At 45.2% G+C, this 17,545-nt stretch overlaps 2 protein-coding genes across 2 annotated transcripts; one reads left to right on the forward strand and one right to left on the reverse strand.

Moving 5' to 3' along the window:
- The first annotated feature begins 5,317 nt into the window (after positions 1-5,317).
- Positions 5,318-8,382, forward strand: LOC112638265. Its single transcript, XM_025409642.1, has 4 exons — positions 5,318-5,757; positions 5,825-5,926; positions 6,065-6,822; positions 6,890-8,382. The coding sequence occupies exons 1-4, from the start codon at positions 5,318-5,320 to the stop codon at positions 8,380-8,382; spliced, it is 2,793 nt and encodes a 930-aa protein (XP_025265427.1).
- Positions 8,383-8,597: 215 nt separating this feature from the next.
- LOC112638266 lies at positions 8,598-9,519 on the reverse strand. The gene is made up of 2 exons (XM_025409643.1): positions 8,889-9,519; positions 8,598-8,818 (listed from the first exon to the last, which is right to left on the reverse strand). Exons 1-2 carry the CDS (start codon positions 9,517-9,519, stop codon positions 8,598-8,600), a joined length of 852 nt encoding a protein of 283 aa, XP_025265428.1.
- Positions 9,520-17,545: the final 8,026 nt, after the last annotated feature.

The following is a 17,545-nucleotide window of genomic DNA, read 5'->3' on the forward strand; positions in this document are numbered from 1 at the left end:
AATATATAAAATTTATTAAGAATATGTGTGTGTGTATGTATTTTACAATTTGTGTGTGTGTACTTAAAATTAAGATTATAATAATAGGAAGAATAATATAAAATATAATAATTAAAATTTAATAATATTGGGAGGGGAGGTGGTGCGCCTGGTCAAGGGATGGTCACTCCAGGAAGGCTAAGGGGCAATGCGCCGGGCTGACGGAGCCACTCCTGTAACAGAAAAAGACACATATTTCATTAGATTTTAATAATTATTTTATAATAATTTATTTAATATAAAAATAGTACTTACAATGTTATCCATTTATTTAATTTGTACAAATGGGGCACATATTGTATGGTAATATTTGATGTAAATTTTTCTTGCATTCTTTGCAATAAGTGCCTATTAATAAGGCACAATAATCCGTTTTATGTTTTCGACGGAGTATACGTTGTGAAACGATGATGCCAATCTTAAAAAACAATCAAAGCAATACTAGTTCCTTCTTCCACATCGTAATAATAATATTTGATGCGACACATTTTTATAATAACATCCAGATTATTTACAGTCTGTAAAGTAAGAGCGTGTATGGCATAAATGGCAGTTGACTTCAAATATCGTTCTAGTTTTTTTGTGAGTCGATAGATGGAATCTTTGTCGTGAATGCTTTGTCACAAAAGATTCAGTTGGTGTCGAATTCTTATCTGAGAAACACGTTAACCGCCATGAGTGCCGCATACGCATCGCGCTACGAGGCTGTGTTCCTTTGTTCCCACCCGAAAGGACTAAAAATGTCATATGTAGCGGCTGCTAAATACATGGGAAAGTCAAAATCGTTCGTCGCTAAGTGGGTTCAGTAATATAAGAAGACCAAAAATGTCGATGACTTGTCAGAACGTGGCTCGATAGGCAAAGTGACGCCAAACATGGAAAATGAAATTGCGAATTTGTTTAAGCGGAACCCGATCTTAACATTGCGACAAGGAGCAGCAAAATTAAAACAGAAGGGTGAAATATCACATACAACTATTCGAACCCATCTCCTTGCACATAACATCAAATATCGAAGCACATGAAGAAACCACTGTTAAGCGAAAAACATGTGATGAAAAGACTCGCTTGGGCAAAGGAGAATTTGGACCGAGATTGGAGCAATGTGATCTTTACGGACGAAGCTTCTGTTTGGGGATATATTACCATCCGACGTTCCTGGTCAACCTTGACCAATAGATTACTACAACAGACCGTTAAACACCCTGTAAAAGTTCATCTTTGGGGCTGCTTTTCAAAACAGGGTTTTGGAGCATTACATCTGTTTACATACGATTTAAATGCTCCGAAAATGCTGTTTACATACAATTTAAATGCTCCGAAAATTAAAATTTATGAAAAGTGTTTGTTGCCGACTGCTGAACGATGTTTCATAAAAAAAAACGAGGACTGGATCTTACAGGAAGACAACGACCCAAAACACCAGAGCAAGCTTTGCACCGAGTGGAAAGAGCAGTCTGGCATCGTCACACTTGATTGGCCATCGCAATCGCCAGATGCAAATTGAAAATGTGTGGGCATATCTCAAGCACAAGCTTCGAGGAAAAAGAGTATGCACTTTGAAGCAGCTGACACGACAAATTCGTCTCATTTGGAGGTCTTTACTGAACGAATACGCAGTCAACTTAGTGGAAAGTATGCCTCGGAGATATCAGGCAATTATCAATGTCGGTGGTGACTGGACTCATTATTAATGGTATAGCATTTTTCTTCTCATGTAGTACAACAAATCCATGTACTTATAAATCATTAAAAATAAATTTTTCTACACATTAACCTGTACACACTCTTACTTTATAGACTGTATTTCCATCGCGTTTAAATATTTATATTTTTTCAGTCTTAATTCTTCATCATTATCACTAACATAATCCACTAAGGGTGATATTTCCTCCTCCTCCTCGGATTCTTCCTCAGAGCCATCCTCGTCTGATTGATCTAGATTATCGACATCCATTTGATTTCCATCTTCGACTATAACAACCTCTTCAATGTCCTCATCGACGATAATAACATCTTCGTCTTCATTGCCGATGATTACGTTTTCTTCAGCCATAGTAAGAGATCAACGGAACACACACACAAGACTAACGAAACGCAAAGAACAACGAAATAATATTCCGCAGACTCCTCTTCATTAAATATCTTTTAATATCTTGTGTCTCATTCCAACTAGAGCATCACGTCTACCTCAGCATTTCTCTACATCTTTGGCGGAGCGTGTTGAGAAAAATTGTCGACAGTAGGGAGAATATACCGTTTCTAACCCGCACGGGTGCGAGAGAGAGGTCTCGTAGAGCGAGAGAGATAGAATGATATCCGAGGGGCAGGGCGCGGGGGAGGGTGACGGCGGCGCGGGTGAGCAGGGGGAGTAGGTAGGGCGAGGGGAGCCGCTCGCCGTCGGGTAGGTAAACGGAGGGTCGTGACGTCACGCGGAGGGGGAGAGCGAGGGGGCGGCGAGGCGAGGGGGCGAGCGGGCGGTAGAGGGGTTCGGCGCGAGAGCGAGGGAGAGGGAGAGAGAGCGCGCGCGTCCCTGGTTACGGCGCGCGCGCGTCCCTGGATACGGCGCGTCGGAGCGTCTCTGGACGCGGCGCGCTAGGCGCGCGCGATAAGCGGCAATCGCCCGTCGGGCGCGAGATAGAGATAAGGTCGACGTTAACGGTAGAGCAGACGTATTCGACGTAGGCCTGGAAGAGACGTAATATAAAAATATGCGATTCGCGCGATTTATGTAATATTTATGTAATATTTATATAATATTTATATAATATTTAAATAATGTTTAAATAATGTTAATGTAATATTTATATAACATATACGCGCCTCCGCAGGCTCGCGTCGTTTCGACGCGCCGAGGAGGGAGTGACAAGCGGCCTCGGGCGTTTTCATCGCGTCTTACGCGTCACTCGAATGTAAATTCGAATATTTTTTTCTTTCCGTTTGTAAAAAGGCGCGCGATGTATCGGGAGAGCACGCGGAGCGCGTCGGTGTTTCTCGTCTCGACTCGTCTCGTCGTAGACGTCGGAAGCGAGTTCGCCGCGCGCGCGAGCGCGCCGCTCGAATTTTAACCTAAATGTGCGCGCGTTTCGTAAACGAGCGTACGATGTATCGAGAGAACACGTCGCGGCTAGAGGCGTTTCTCTCTCGTCGACGGAGGTCGTCGACGGAGGTCGTCGATCCTTCGTTCTCGAGGATCGATGGAGAGCGCGTCGATCGGACTAGAGCCTCGTCGCGCGTGCGCGATATCGCGTCTTCGCGCGATATCGCGGTCGTCGCGCGTTCTCGGACTCGCTTATCTCTCTTTTTAAGCGCGATAATGAGAGAGGAGCGGGATTCCGTTAGGATTTACTCGCGCGCGCGAGGGATATTCGCGACGACGCTTCCGTCGCCATTCCTTCCTCTCGAGCGCGTCGCGCTAAGACGAGAGGGATATTCGCGGCGACGCTTCCGTCGTCGTTTCATTCTCTCGAACGCGCAGCGGCGAGAGACGCGCGCGATAACACGCGCCGAATCCGGTCGAATGCGGTATTTCGACGGATTCGTCGTTTCCGAAGGCGAAAACCGCGCGACCGCGGAGAAATTTTTTTCCGCTCGCGCGACGTCGTCGTCGCTCGAACGAGCGAGTATAAAGACGCCGACGGTCGTTTCGAGGCGCGCACACGCCTCGCGGATGGTCGCGATCGGTCTATCCGATCGTTTCTCGGGAAGATAGGTTCGCGAACGACGAGGCGCGCGTATGAGCGGCGCGAGTTCCGCCAGAGTCGTCTCTACTGTCGACGGTAGGGCGGCGGATGAGGAAGAGGAGTTGACGCGCCCGATAGGCGACGACGATGTCGAGTTGAAGGAGAGCGCGCGATGGAGCGTCGCGACGTATCATCTGAGAAGAGCCGTTCAAACGCACAGTCGGCGCGAGGAGTTGTGGGTCGAGACGGCTCTGGCCCACAGTCGCAGAGCCTATTCTTACAACTATGATCTAAACAGGTGGTTTAGAGCGAAGTATCCGAAGGATCATCAGGATCCGAAGGGTTATATGTGTGACGGCGAGTGGAAATACCACTCGTTCGATTATCCCCAACTGGAAGAACAATACTTATGGCCAGTCGCGCGCTGCAGGATTCTCCCGCCCGAGGATAACGCGGATAGAACTCTGCGATACACCTATGATCGCGAGGACAGCGGTCGCGAGTACCCATTCCGCCGAAATATATTTTGCGGCGTCGATTTGATACGCTTGAGGCGCGAGTTGTCATGAGCGAGGAGCGCGTCGATCCGCCGATCAATCGCTACGGTCGAGTGTTGAAGGAGAGGATCGCGTGGAGCGTCGCGACCTATTCGACGAGGCGGGCAATTGGTCTTCGAGACGCGCGCGAGGAGCTGTGGATCGAGACGGTCCTGGTGTGTAGCGGAAGAGCGGCGAGATTCGACGCCGGAGATACGCGGATGACTGGAACGCGTCGCGGGTTTTCGCTGCCGATGGATTCGCGAGGCGAGACGCTGTGGATAAGGCCCCGCAGAGAGGAGAGAGAGAGGACGACGAATCGTCGTAGGGAGAGAAGAAGACGCGACCATGCGGGAGGAAGAGCGCCGAGTGCTCGAGAGCGGGCGGCGTCGCCACGACGGACGACTATCGCGCGTGGACGCGACGGTGCGAGGAGTGTCTCGCGACTCTGCGCGAGAGGTGCCTAGACGCGAGTCGCCGAATCTCCACAGGGGCGAGGACCTCTCTGGTCGCCCGAATCCTGCGAGTGATCGGCGCGAGGAACGATCTACGACGACGCTTCGAGCGGGAGGGCGCGGGTGTCGCGAGACGCGAGGACGGCGGTGGTAACGGGATCGAGTCACGCGAGGGATTTTCATGGTCCGAGGTCGAGACGGCTTTCAAGAGACGCGTGTTGACCGGCGCGGTGATAAATCTCGATTACATCGAACCTCTGAGATTTCTCGAGGACGCGAGGGACACAGTGCTCCGCCGCGTGCGCGACGTCATGGGCCGATATCGCAGCGTTAAGGTGAACACGACGTTCAACGGAGAATTCGTGTCGGGCGATAAAACCGCCGTTAAGACGATCGCCACGAGAAATCATCCCCTTCTACCACGACGGATCTGCGCGAGTGGTACGATACTCGCGTCGTCGGCGATACCGTCGCGTCTTTGGAGGAGTTTCAAGAGCGCGACAGCGGATGGGCCCTGTCGCGCATACTCGATCTAACGGTGAACGTGAACGTGTACAATCCCATGCGGGCGGGGTGCCGCGTGTGAGTACCGCGAGAGATTCAGATGAAGAAAGCGGTGGTCAACGTGCGATCCGACGACGAGGCGTGTTTCGCGTGGTCGGTGGTCGCCGCTCTGTATCCCGTAGATAAGCACTGCGAGAGAAGCTCGCGATATCCGCATTACTCCGAGGTGTTGAATCTGGAGGGCTCGAAGTTACCTATGACTCTGAACGGAATCGGACGGTTCGAGCGTCTGAACGATATATTGGTGAACGTGTACACCGTCGGAGAGAGACGACGCGGGAAGGATGGTGGCGGTGGAATTCGCATCGTCCCTCTTCGTCTGACGGATCGAAAGAGGGAGAGACACGTCAATCTGCTGTATCTGAGCGATGCGACGCGCGAGGGTAACGCGGTCGGACATTTCGCCTGTATCCGAAATCTGTCTCGTCTGATCAGCTCGCAGTTGAGCAAGCGACAGCACAGGACGCACGTGTGCGATCGGTGAGCGTTCGACTCGGCGAGCGAGAGCGAAATATCGAGCTAGCGTTTATTTCGTATTTTCTTTCAGATGCATGCATTACTTTCGCACGAGCGAGAAGCTGTCGGAGCACAGCGAGGATTGCGGCAAGCTAAACGATTGCGCGATCGTTCTTCCCGGCGAGGACGACAGGTAGCTGGAGTTCGATCATCATTCGAGAAAGGAGCGAATTCCGTTCGCGGTGTACGCCGATCTGGAGTGCGCGTTGGAGAGGAAGGAGGGGGACGAGGGCGGGAGAACCAAGAATACGAGGATCGTTCAGCATCACAGAGTTCACAGCGTGGCCTATTATACGCGTTGCTCCTTCGACGACGCCGCGTCGGCGTACGGATCTTATCGCGGCGAGGATTGCGTCGCGTGGTTCGTGCGCGAGTTGCGCGATCTGGCGCTTCGCGCGAAGGTCGCCCTCGACGCCGTGGTACCGATGGCGGATCTGACGCCGGACGAGCGGGAGATATTCGCGAGCGCGTCGCGCTGTTACGCGTGCGAGAGATCGTTCGAGATCGATGACGCTCGCGTACGCGATCATTGTCACTTGATCGGCCGCTTCAGAGATCCGGCGCATTCCGCGTGTAATTTGAATTACAAGGACCCCTACGTCATACCCGTATTCTTTCACAATCTATCGGGTTACGACGCGCACTTCATTATCAAGAATGTGGCTAACGCGTATCTCGGCAGCGTCGAGTTATTGCCGGTGACGAAGAAATCGTACATAGCTTTCTCGAAGACCGTTCGAGATACCGCGGCGGCGGAGGGAGACTGGGGAAACGCCGCGCGTTCCAGATACGTCAAATTACGATTCGTGGACTCGTTCAAGTTTTTAGGCGCCGGTCTCGATAAGCTGGCGTCGTATCTCGACGAGAGCAAACTGATGATCGCGCGAGGCGAGTTTCGCGATCTCTCCGACGACGACTTCCGGCTTCTCACGCGCAAGGGCGTGTTTCCGTACGAGTACGTCGACAGCGTCGAGAGATTGCGGGAGACGCGTCTCCCGCCGCGCGAGTCCTTCTACAGTTCTCTGACCGGTGATACCGTATCGGAGAGCGATTACGAGCACGCGCGTTTGGAAGCGATTTAACGTCGAAAATCTAGGCGAGTACAGCGATCTCTATCTGAAGACCGATGTTCTTCTGCTCGCGGACGTGTTCGAAAATTTTCGCACCGCTTGTTTGGAGAGTTACGGTTTAGATCCCGCGTACTACTTCACGCTGCCGGGATACACGTGGGACGCGATGCTTAAGTACACGGGAGTTCGCTTCGAGCTGCTCACCGATATCGATATGATGATGTTCGTGGAACGCGGAATACGCGGAGGTCTGAGTCAGTGCTCCAACAGATATGCTCGCGCTAACAACAAGTACATGAGCGCGTACGATCCGTCGCGACCGTCGATCTATCTGATGTATCTCGATATCAACAATCTGTACGGTTGGGCGATGTGTCAGCCGTTACCGTACGAGCGATTCGAGTGGGTCGACGACCTCAAGAGTCTCGACGTGATGTCCGTGACGGAGGACTCGACCATCGGCTACATTCTCGAGGTCGATCTCGACTATCCGGCCGACGCGCACGACGCCCACGCCGATTTACCGTTTTGTCCCACGCGCGATAAGCCGCCGGGAAAGCGGCAGAGCAAACTATTAGCTACGCTGTACGATAAGCGCCGATACGTCACGCACTATCGCAATCTGCAGCAGTGCGTTCGTCACGGTCTGCGTCTGACGAAGATTCATCGCGCGCTGCGCTTCTCGCAGTCGCCGTGGTTACGCGGATACGTGGAACTTAACACGCGCTTACGCACTAACGTGAGTAACGATTTCGAGAAGAATTTGTACAAGTTGATAAACAACGCCGTCTTCGGCAAGACCATGGAGAACGTGCGCAATCGCGTGGACGTTCGACTCGCGACTCGATGGGACGGTCGATTCGGAGCCGAGGCGCTCATCTCCAAGCCGAATTTTCACAGTAGAAGCGTATTCTCGGAGAATCTCATGGCCGTGGAATTGCGCAAATTGGAGGCGAAGATCGACAAACCGATCTACGTAGGCATGTCCATTCTCGATATATCCAAGATTCGTCTGTACGCGTTTCACTACGAATACATGTCGCCGCTCTACGGCGATAAGTGTAAAATATTGTACACCGACACGGACAGACTCATTTATAGCATAGAGTTCGAGGACGCGTACGAGCGAATGAAGCGCGACAATCCCTACGGCATGCCGCGCGCGAATAAGAAGGTTCTCGGTCTGATGAAGGACGAGAACAACAGCGCTCTCATGATCGAGTTCGTCGGACTCAGAGCGAAGATGTACACGTTGCGAGTCGAGGGTAGGTGCGACACTAAGAAGAGCAAGGGCGTGAGGAGCAGCGTCGCGAGAACGCTGACGTTCGACGATTACGAGCGCTGTGTGAGACGCGAGGTCGAGATGACTCGCGAGCAATCGTGCCTGAGATCCAAGTTACACGAGGTGTACACCGTGCGCGAGTCGAAGGTCGCGCTCAGTCCGTACGACGATAAGCGCTACGTCGTGCCAGATTCGCCCGACACTCTGCCGTGGGAGCACTACAGGACACCTCTGTGAGGAGAGGCGCGGATAGATCTTAAGCGCTATGCGACGTATTTTTATAGATATGCGTGATGTATTTTATAAATATGCGTAATGTATTTTATTATCTTTAATGTTATACTATATATATATATATATATATATATATATATATATATATATATGTTCGTTGGGACAATACGCGCGATGTATCTTTTCTGTAATATCGCGCGAAAATATACGTATGTTCGTCACAATATGTCGGCTTTGTCGATCCACGAGTCATGCGACCTGTCCATTCCCAGCCACTTCACGAGAACCGCGTCGCCCTTTCGGCGCAGCACTCTCTCCACGAGATACACGTCGGGATCGGAGACTCGCTGCAACTCGTGCTCGTAGAATCCGCCGGCTATCGGCTCGCCGCGCGAATTCTTCAGCAGATACGTCGCGGGATTCGTCCTTCGCACCTCGGCTACGCGGAAGATCTCCGCGGTTCAATTCGACGTGTATCCCTTCTCGAACAGCGTTTTGTACTTGCTCACGCGCACGGGATCGTTCGGTCGAAATTTTCCCGGAGCGGCGATCTTCGGGTGGCTGTACACTGTCGACAGGAGTCTCGACGCTCGAGCGGGCGTCACGTCGATCGGACGCATCCCGATGGTTCGATGTTTGCGAGCGTTGTACTCGGATATTAGACGCGGCAGCGCATCGAGCCACTTGTACGTTCCGTTCAGCGTGAAGTACTTCCACATCGTTCTTGAGCGTGCGATTGAAACGCTCGACGATGGACGCTTTCAGCACAGAATACGTCGAGTAATGATTGATTCCGTGTCTGTCTATGAATCTTCGCACCTCGGCGTTGTAGAACTCCTTTCCTTTGTCGGTCTGCAGATTCCTCGGGAGACGTCCGGAGGCGCGCGTCACGCTCGACAGGGCTCGAGCGATCTCGTCGCCGCTCTTTCTCTTGAGCGGTACCGCCCACGCGTACTTGCTCAGAGCGTCGATGACGGTGAGTATGTAATTGTGGCCTCTGTTCCGTCCGGCGTAAGGACGCATTTCGACGATGTCCGCTTGCCACAGATCGTCGTATCCGCGCACCGCGACGCGGCGGCGGGGGAAGTTCTTTCTCGCTGGCGCGTGCAGCTTCACGAGTCTCCGTTTCGCGGCGCTCATCTCGCCGTCTCTATTTTTTTTTCTACCCTCTCTTCGACTGTTGCTTATCAGGAGTTTTAGCGCCCAGTTGTATGATTACCTTATTCGGATCGATCGTCTTAGGAATCGCTGCCGCCGCCGCCGCCGCCTTCGCCGCCGCCCTCGTCGCCGTCGTCGTCGTCGCGGCCGTTCTCTTCGCGAGTTCGTTCGCGTCTTTCCTCAGACGCGAGTAGATGTAGTAGCACAGTATATACAGTAGCGCAACTCCCTGTCGGCACCTTTGAAGTTTGTGTAGCATAAAATGAAATGCGCATGCGTGAAGTCAGCGAGTATACCAGTACTGCCATTTGTACTTTCCTCTCACTCTCTCTTTTGATTTTCGTTCTCTTTCTAACACATTATAATATATAATATAAATTAAATTCAATAAAACTTGAACATATATATATAAAAAAATTGTGAAAAATATAATACAAAATATATAATGCAAATATATATAAAAAATAGTATATATGACATGATGTGAATATTAATTAACCATTTTATATATCATATATAACTGATAGAAAAGAATGAAAAGATATATACTCATAATACTCATATAATTTATAATATATTTACATATTAATACTTACATATATAATTTTTAATATATTTATAATATTAATTGTACATACATATATTCTATATATATATTCAAAAACTTAAAATGAAAAAAAACATTTAGAAATATATGTGTATATTTGTTAATAATATATATTATTAACAAATATATATTTCTTGTTTCTTTCTTCATTTTGATCATAAATATATATATTTTATATAATAAACTTTAAGTGATTGTAGTTTTAATCTAAATATTTTTTTTTTAATTTTAAGTTTTTGAAAAAAAAAATATATATATATATAGAATATATGTATGTACAATTAATATATAAATATATTAAAAATTATATATATAAGTATTAATATGTAAATATATTATGAATTATATAATGAGTATTATGAGTATATATCTTTTCATTCTTTTCTGCTATCAGTTATATGTGACATATAAAATGGTTAATTAATATTCACATCATGTCATATATATTATTTTTTATATATGTTTGCATTATATATTTTATATTATATTTTTCACGATTTCTTTATGTACATATATTCAAGTTTTATTGAATTTAATTTATATTACATATTATAATGTGTTAGAAAGAGAACGAAAACCAAAGGAGAGAGTGAGAGGGAAGTGCAGATGGCAGTACTGGTATACTCGCTGACTTTACGCATGCGCATTTCATTTTATGCTACACAAAATCGGGAGAGTTGCGCTACTGTATATACTGTGGTAGTAGGCCGGTTCTAACCCAGGTCCTCTCAGGGAGGTGAGGTGCGAGGGGATCTCAGCGGAGCGGGGGTATGACGTCACGCGGGGGTTGGGGGGGGCTCACGTTGAATGACAAGCATAAACAAAAGAGCGGTATTCTTTTGAAAAGGATTTTGGGTCTAGTCCTTTTTTTTTGTTCTTTTATTTTATTTTATTGTATTTTGAAAAAGATTTTGGGGCTAATTCTTTTTTTTGTTCTTTTATTTTATTTTATTGTATTTTGAAAAGGATTTTGGGTCTAGTCCTTTTTTTTTGTTCTTTTATTTTATTTTATTGTATTTTGAAAAAGATTTTGGGGCTAATTCTTTTTTTTGTTCTTTTATTTTATTTTATTGTATTTTGAAAAAGATTTTGGGGCTAATCCTTTTTTTTTGTTCTTTTATTTTATTTTATTGTATTTTGAAAAAAGATTTTGGGGCTAATCCTTTTTTTTGTTCTTTTATTTTATTTTATTGTATTTTATTGTATTTTGAAAAGGATTTTGGGGCTAATCCTTTTTTTTTTGTTCTTTTATTTTATTTTATTTTTAAGGAAAAATTTTATTTTTTAAGGAAAAATTTTAATAGCGCTAATGATCGGCTGCTTTGTCTGGGGATTACTCGATTAGACACAATACAATTGGACACAATTGGCTTTGATTGACTAATCGGAGGTGTCTCCCTCATTTACATATCAGCGCCGATGTTCGGCTGCTTTGTACTCTCGAGGTAAACCCGTTATAGATAATTCCAGGTTTTTTTTCCCGTTCGACGTATAAACAATAGAGATTAAGCGGACAAGCTTTCAGAGATTATCGGGGACACAAAGAAATTTTCTTTTGCAAATGGGATACTATAGAAAACCTTGTATAATTCTTTTATACAAATGGTATATTCTAAAACCTTTTATACCCTTATACATATTTTATGATTTTATTTCATAAACTTACATTTTTGAGATATTTCAGTCCAACCTTTTCAAGCAATCTGTGTAATATAATAGCGCATTTTTTCTATGATCCTAGGTACATTTGCAAGAAAATTTTCTTTCGTGTCCCCAACAGTCTCTGAAAGCTTGTTGGTCGAATATAAGAGGGATCGAAGCGCAGCAGATCATAGTACGTCAATTGAAAACGCATCGACACGTCGTTAGTAAAAAGTAATGTTCTCTCGGAAAGTGTTTTGTCAGAAAAAAGATAGTGTTCTGTTAGAAAGTGTGATATATATATATATATATATATATATATATATATATATTGTGTGATAATACATAAAATGGAAAACATTGAGCAGACTGAAGGCGATCTGATAGAGCGATCTCGCCAAATTGCCACCTTGGGCGAGTATTTTGCATGGCTGCAGCGTTGCGAGGAATTGATCAAAGAGCTCGAAGAACGCAGTCGTGTTAAGCGTCCGCGACTCTCGATCGGAAAGAGACAATCTCTGGCAGCTAAAATCGCGCAGCTCGAAGGTGCAAAAACTCGATTGCAGAGAAGATTTGTTCCCAGTGGTGGTGATTACAGCGATGACAATAACGCGGAAAGACTCGTTTGGCGAGAGATCGATACCGCGTTCGAGAGTCGCGTATCGACTGGTGCGGTGATAAATTATAATCACATCGAACCGCGCCAATTTCTCGAAGATGCCAAAGACATTGTGTTGGAACATGTGCAGGACGCTCTAGAAAAACACAGCAGTGTAAAAGTGAACACAATATTCAATGGTGAATTTGTGGCCGGAGATAAACATGCGAATAAAAGTGTGAATACAAGAAACCATGAACTCTTTCGCACGTCCAATTTACGCGAGTGGTACGAACAGCGCGTTATCGAGTCCACCCTAGCGTCTCTGGAAGAATTTCAGGAACGCGATAGCGGGTGGGCTTTGTCGCGAATACTGAACTTGACTGTAAATATTAACAAGTACAATCCCATGCACGCGGGATGTCACATCAAGTTACCGCGGGATATTATGATGAAGAGAGCGGTGATTAACGTGCAATCAAAGGACAATGCATGTTTCGCGTGGGCAGTGGTCGCCGCTCTGTATCCCGCCGAAAGTCATGCGGAACGGGAATCATCGTACCCGCATTACGCGACAGTGTTGAATCTCCAGGAAATTGAATTTCCAGTGACTGTAAATCAAATTAAAAAGTTTGAACTTGCAAACAGTATCTCGATCAACGTGTACAGCATCGAGAAAGAGAACAACATTGCCCCGATACATCTTTCACAGCAGAAACGGGACAAGCATGTGAATCTGCTATACGTGGAAGATGGTAACAACAGCGTGGGACATTTCGCGTGGATCAAGAATCTATCCCGACTAGTGAGCTCGCAACTCAGCAAAGAAGATCACAAGAAATATATCTGCGATCGGTAAGTTTATTTTATATTATTTGAATAATTATAATTTGTATAATTATTATATGGATTGTTAAAATCTTAATTAAAATTTTTTTCCTTTACAGATGTCTACATTATTTTGGTTCGGACGACAAGTTGCAGTTGCATACGGTCGACTGCGGAAAGCTAAACGACTGCGCTGTCCGATTGTCGAGCGACAAGGACAAATGGCTCGAGTTCAGCAACCCTAATCGGAAGGAGCGGCTTCCATTCATTGTGTACGCCGACTTGGAATGCGTCCTGGCCAAGAAGGAAGAAGAGAAATTATATCAACATCATCATCAAGTATTTAGCATAGCTTACTATGTACATTGCTTGTTCGACAAATCTTTATCGGTGTATCATTCGCATCGTAGCGCCGATTGTATAGCATGGTTCGTTAAAGATCTTAAAAATTTGACATTACGCGTAAAAAATATTTTAAAAACAAATGTCCCCATGGTAGATTTAACGTTCGAAGAACGGAAAAAATTTTATCACGTTACTCAATGTCACATATGCGAAAAACCGTTCGCGCAAGACGATACACGCGTTCGCGATCATTGCCATCTGACCGGGCGGTACAGAGGTCCTGCACATTCAAATTGTAATCTAAATTATAAAGATTCTTTTTGCATTGCGATAGTTTTTCACAATTTATCCGGTTAGGATTCTCATTTTATCATCGAGGAAATAGCCACAGCGTTCGAAGGGAAAATCGAGTTATTGCCGATAACCAAGGAAAAATATATTTCATTTACTAAAAGTGTTGATTTTAAAGAAGAATCAAAAAATCAAATAAAATTACGTTTCATCGATTCATACAAATTTCTCGCATCGAGTCTCGATAAATTGGCATCATTTTTGGACAAAGATAAACTTAAAATTTTAAAATCGGAAAAATTTCAAAATTTATCTGCCGAAAATTTCAATTTGTTAACGCGAAAAGGTGTATTTCCATACGAATACATCGATTCCATTGACAAGTTGCACGATACGTGTTTACCACCGCGCGAATCGTTTTACAGTTCTTTGACCGGCGAAACTGTATCCGAGAGCGATTACGCGCACGCCGAGAACGTCTGGACGCGGTTCTCCATTCAGACGCTGGGCGAATATAACGATTTGTATCTGAAAATCGACGTCTTGTTATTAGCCGATATTTTCGAAAACTTTCGAGATAAATGTATCGAAAGTTACGGACTTGACCCCGCGTATTACTATACTCTCCCCGGATACACGTGGGACGCCATGTTGAAGCATACGAAAATCACGTTCGAGCTGCTTACGGATATCGACATGGTTATGTTCATCGAACGCGGTATACGCGGTGGTCTGAGCCAATGTTCCAACAGATACGTTCGCGCTAATAACAAGTACATGGAGTCGTACGATCCAACGAAACCATCGTCATACTTGTATTTTGACGTTAATAATTTATACGGATGGGCAATGTGTCAACCGTTGCCCTATGCCGATTTTCGATGGATCGACGTGTCGAATTTTGACGCGTCATCTATCGCGCTAGATTCCCCTACAGGCTATATCCTCGAAGTCGATCTCGAATACCCGCGACATCTTCACGATACGCACATTGACCTACCGTTTTGTCCGACGCGCGACAAGCCGCCCGGTAAACGGGAATTCAAACTACTTGCAACGTTATATGATAAGAAGCGTTACGTGATACACTACCGTAACCTACAGCAGTGTACGCGTCACGGCCTTCGTGTAACAAAAATACATCGCGTATTACAATTTACGCAATCTTCATGGCTTCGAAATTACATAGAATTAAATACACATTTCAGAACACTCGCGAAAAACGATTTCGAGAAAAATTTATATGAATTAATGAATAATGCTGTGTTTGGCAAAACGATGGAAAATGTGCGGAATCGTGTCGATGTAAAATTATTAACAAAATGGGATGGCCAGTACGGTGCAGAAGCGATGATCGCGAAACCGAATTTCCACAACAGAAGCGTTTTTTCAGAAAACTTAATCGCTGTGGAATTGCGTAAACTCGAGGTTAAATTCTACAAACCGATTTACATGGGTATATGCATACTCGACATATCCAAGACATGTTTGTATGAATTTCATCACGAGTATATGACGCCAATGTATCGCGATAAATGTAAGATTATGTATACCGACACAGATAGTTTGATATATCACATTGAGTGCGTTGATGTGTATGAGAACATGAAGCGTGATATCGCCAGATTTGACACGAGCGATTATGCGGTAGACAATGCGTATGGTATACCGTTTGAAAATAAAAAAGTACCGGGCCTGATGAAGGACGAAAATAACGGTGCCATAATGACCGAATTCGTCGGGCTCAGAGCAAAGATGTACGCATTACGGGTCGATGGGAAAAAGGATACAAAAAAAGTTAAAGGCGTCAAGAGCAACGTTGTCGCAAGAACGATAACGTTTGATGATTTCACGCGGTGTTTGAAAGAAGAAATTGAAATGACGCGCCAGCAGTCGTGTATACGATCTAAACTGCATCAAGTATACACGATCTGCGAGACAAAAATTGCTTTGAGTCCGTACGACGATAAGCGGTATATCATACCTGAAACCACAGATACATTACCGTGGGGACATTATAGGATACCATTGTAATATGTAATGTAAAATGCAAAATATAAAATGTGTGCGATAAACTATCTATTAAAAGAATTATTAATAAAGATTTTTATATTGTATATATTTTTATGTAATGTAATGTATATTTCATACATCTTATTATCTTATTAAAAAAATACATGTACTATTGAAAGGAATATTAATAAGGATTTTTTTATATTTCATATATTTTTATGTATCTCATGCATCTTATTATAACTTATTAAAAATACATATACTATAGAAAGGAATATTGATAAGGATTTTTATGTATATTTTTATGTATATTTTTATTTTTCAAATATTATAATGTTATACATATATATTTTTTCCAGAAAATTAAAAAAAATAAACACTGTATGAAAATTTAATTAATTAATTAAATCACATTGTCTTTATGTATCCAAGAATTGTGCGAATTGTCAAATCCCAGCCATTTCACGTAAACCTCGTCACCCTTCCTGCGCAGTACTTTCTCCACGAGATACACGTCCGGATAATTCGCGCGATGCAACTCGTGTTCGTAGAACGCTCCAGCGATAGATTTTTTGCGATAATCCTCAAGTAGATAGCTTACGGGATTAGTATGCTGCACTTTTATAATTTTAAACACCTCGGTTGTCCAATTTGGCGTGTAACCTTTCTCGAAAACTGTCTTGTACTTGCTAACGCGTACCGAGTCACCTACTTTGAATTTCGCCGGACCCGCGATATTTACATGGTTGTACACAGTAGCCAAGAGTCTTTCAGCGATCGCGGGGGTAACGTCGACGGGCCGCATACCGATCGTTCGATGCTTGCGCACGTTGTAATTCGATACGAGTTCCGGCAACACGTTGATCCACTTGTAAGATCCGGTTAGCGTAAACATCTTCCACATGTCGTTTTTCAGCGTGCGATTGAATCGCTCAACGATCGATGCCTTTAATATCGAATATGTAGAATAATGATTGATGTCGTGTTTTCGCATGAGCCGTTGCACGTCGACGTTATAAAATTCCTTCCTCATATCGGTCTGTATATTTTTCGGACACCTCTTGCTATCTCGAATTATCTCGGCGATAGCGTCAGCTGTCTCGCTTCCACCTTTACTCTTGAATGGTACGGCCCACGCGTACTTGCTCAACGCATCGATGACAGTGAGTGATTGACAGTGAGTATGTAGTTGTAACCTCTGTTGAAACGAGAGTACGGACGCATCTCGACGATGTCGGCTTGCCACAGGTCATCGTATCCCCGCACTATGACGTGTCTTCGGGGGAAATTTTTTCTCGCTGGTACGTGCAGTTCATTCACCAACTGCCGTTTCTCTAAACTATGTTGTTTCTTCGCTTCCTCGATTATTCCCAATCGTCGATCCATCGTTGTTTCGATTCGTCGATCAAATAAACGATACGTATCACCATGCGTTTTATTATTCGTTGTCACTCTTTAGCCGTTCACTGCCGTTCGACAGCCGTTCAATAGCCGTTGCTGACCCGTTCGTAGCCGTTCAATAGCCGTTCAATAGCCGTTCGTAGCCGTTCACTGTCGTTCGATAGCCGTTCAATAGCCGTTCAATAGCCGTTGCTGACCCGTTCGAGGTCGTTTCCTCTTCAATCGCTGTCACTCATTGTAGTTCGATAATCCTTCGTAGCCGTTCGATAAGCCTTTGTAGCCGT

Source organism: Camponotus floridanus, unplaced genomic scaffold (genome assembly GCF_003227725.1).
Source record: "Camponotus floridanus strain SB8 unplaced genomic scaffold, Cflo_v7.5 scaffold277, whole genome shotgun sequence".
NCBI classification, from domain to species: Eukaryota; Metazoa; Arthropoda; class Insecta; order Hymenoptera; family Formicidae; genus Camponotus; species Camponotus floridanus.

Excerpts from the sequence above, each read along its gene's own strand:
- LOC112638266 (XM_025409643.1), bottom strand. The coding sequence starts at position 9,519 with ATGAGCGCCGCGAAACGGAGACTCGTGAAGCTGCACGCGCCAGCGAGA. Across the intron at positions 8,819-8,888 it reads GACCGAACGATCCCGTGCGC|CCGAGGTGCGAAGGACGAAT; the intron begins GTGAGCAAGTAC and ends TCTTCCGCGTAG.
- LOC112638265 (XM_025409642.1), top strand. The coding sequence starts at position 5,318 with ATGAAGAAAGCGGTGGTCAACGTGCGATCCGACGACGAGGCGTGTTTC. Across the intron at positions 5,927-6,064 it reads CTTCCCGGCGAGGACGACAG|AGTTCACAGCGTGGCCTATT; the intron begins GTAGCTGGAGTT and ends TCAGCATCACAG. Across the intron at positions 6,823-6,889 it reads CTTCTACAGTTCTCTGACCG|GCGAGTACAGCGATCTCTAT; the intron begins GTGATACCGTAT and ends TCGAAAATCTAG.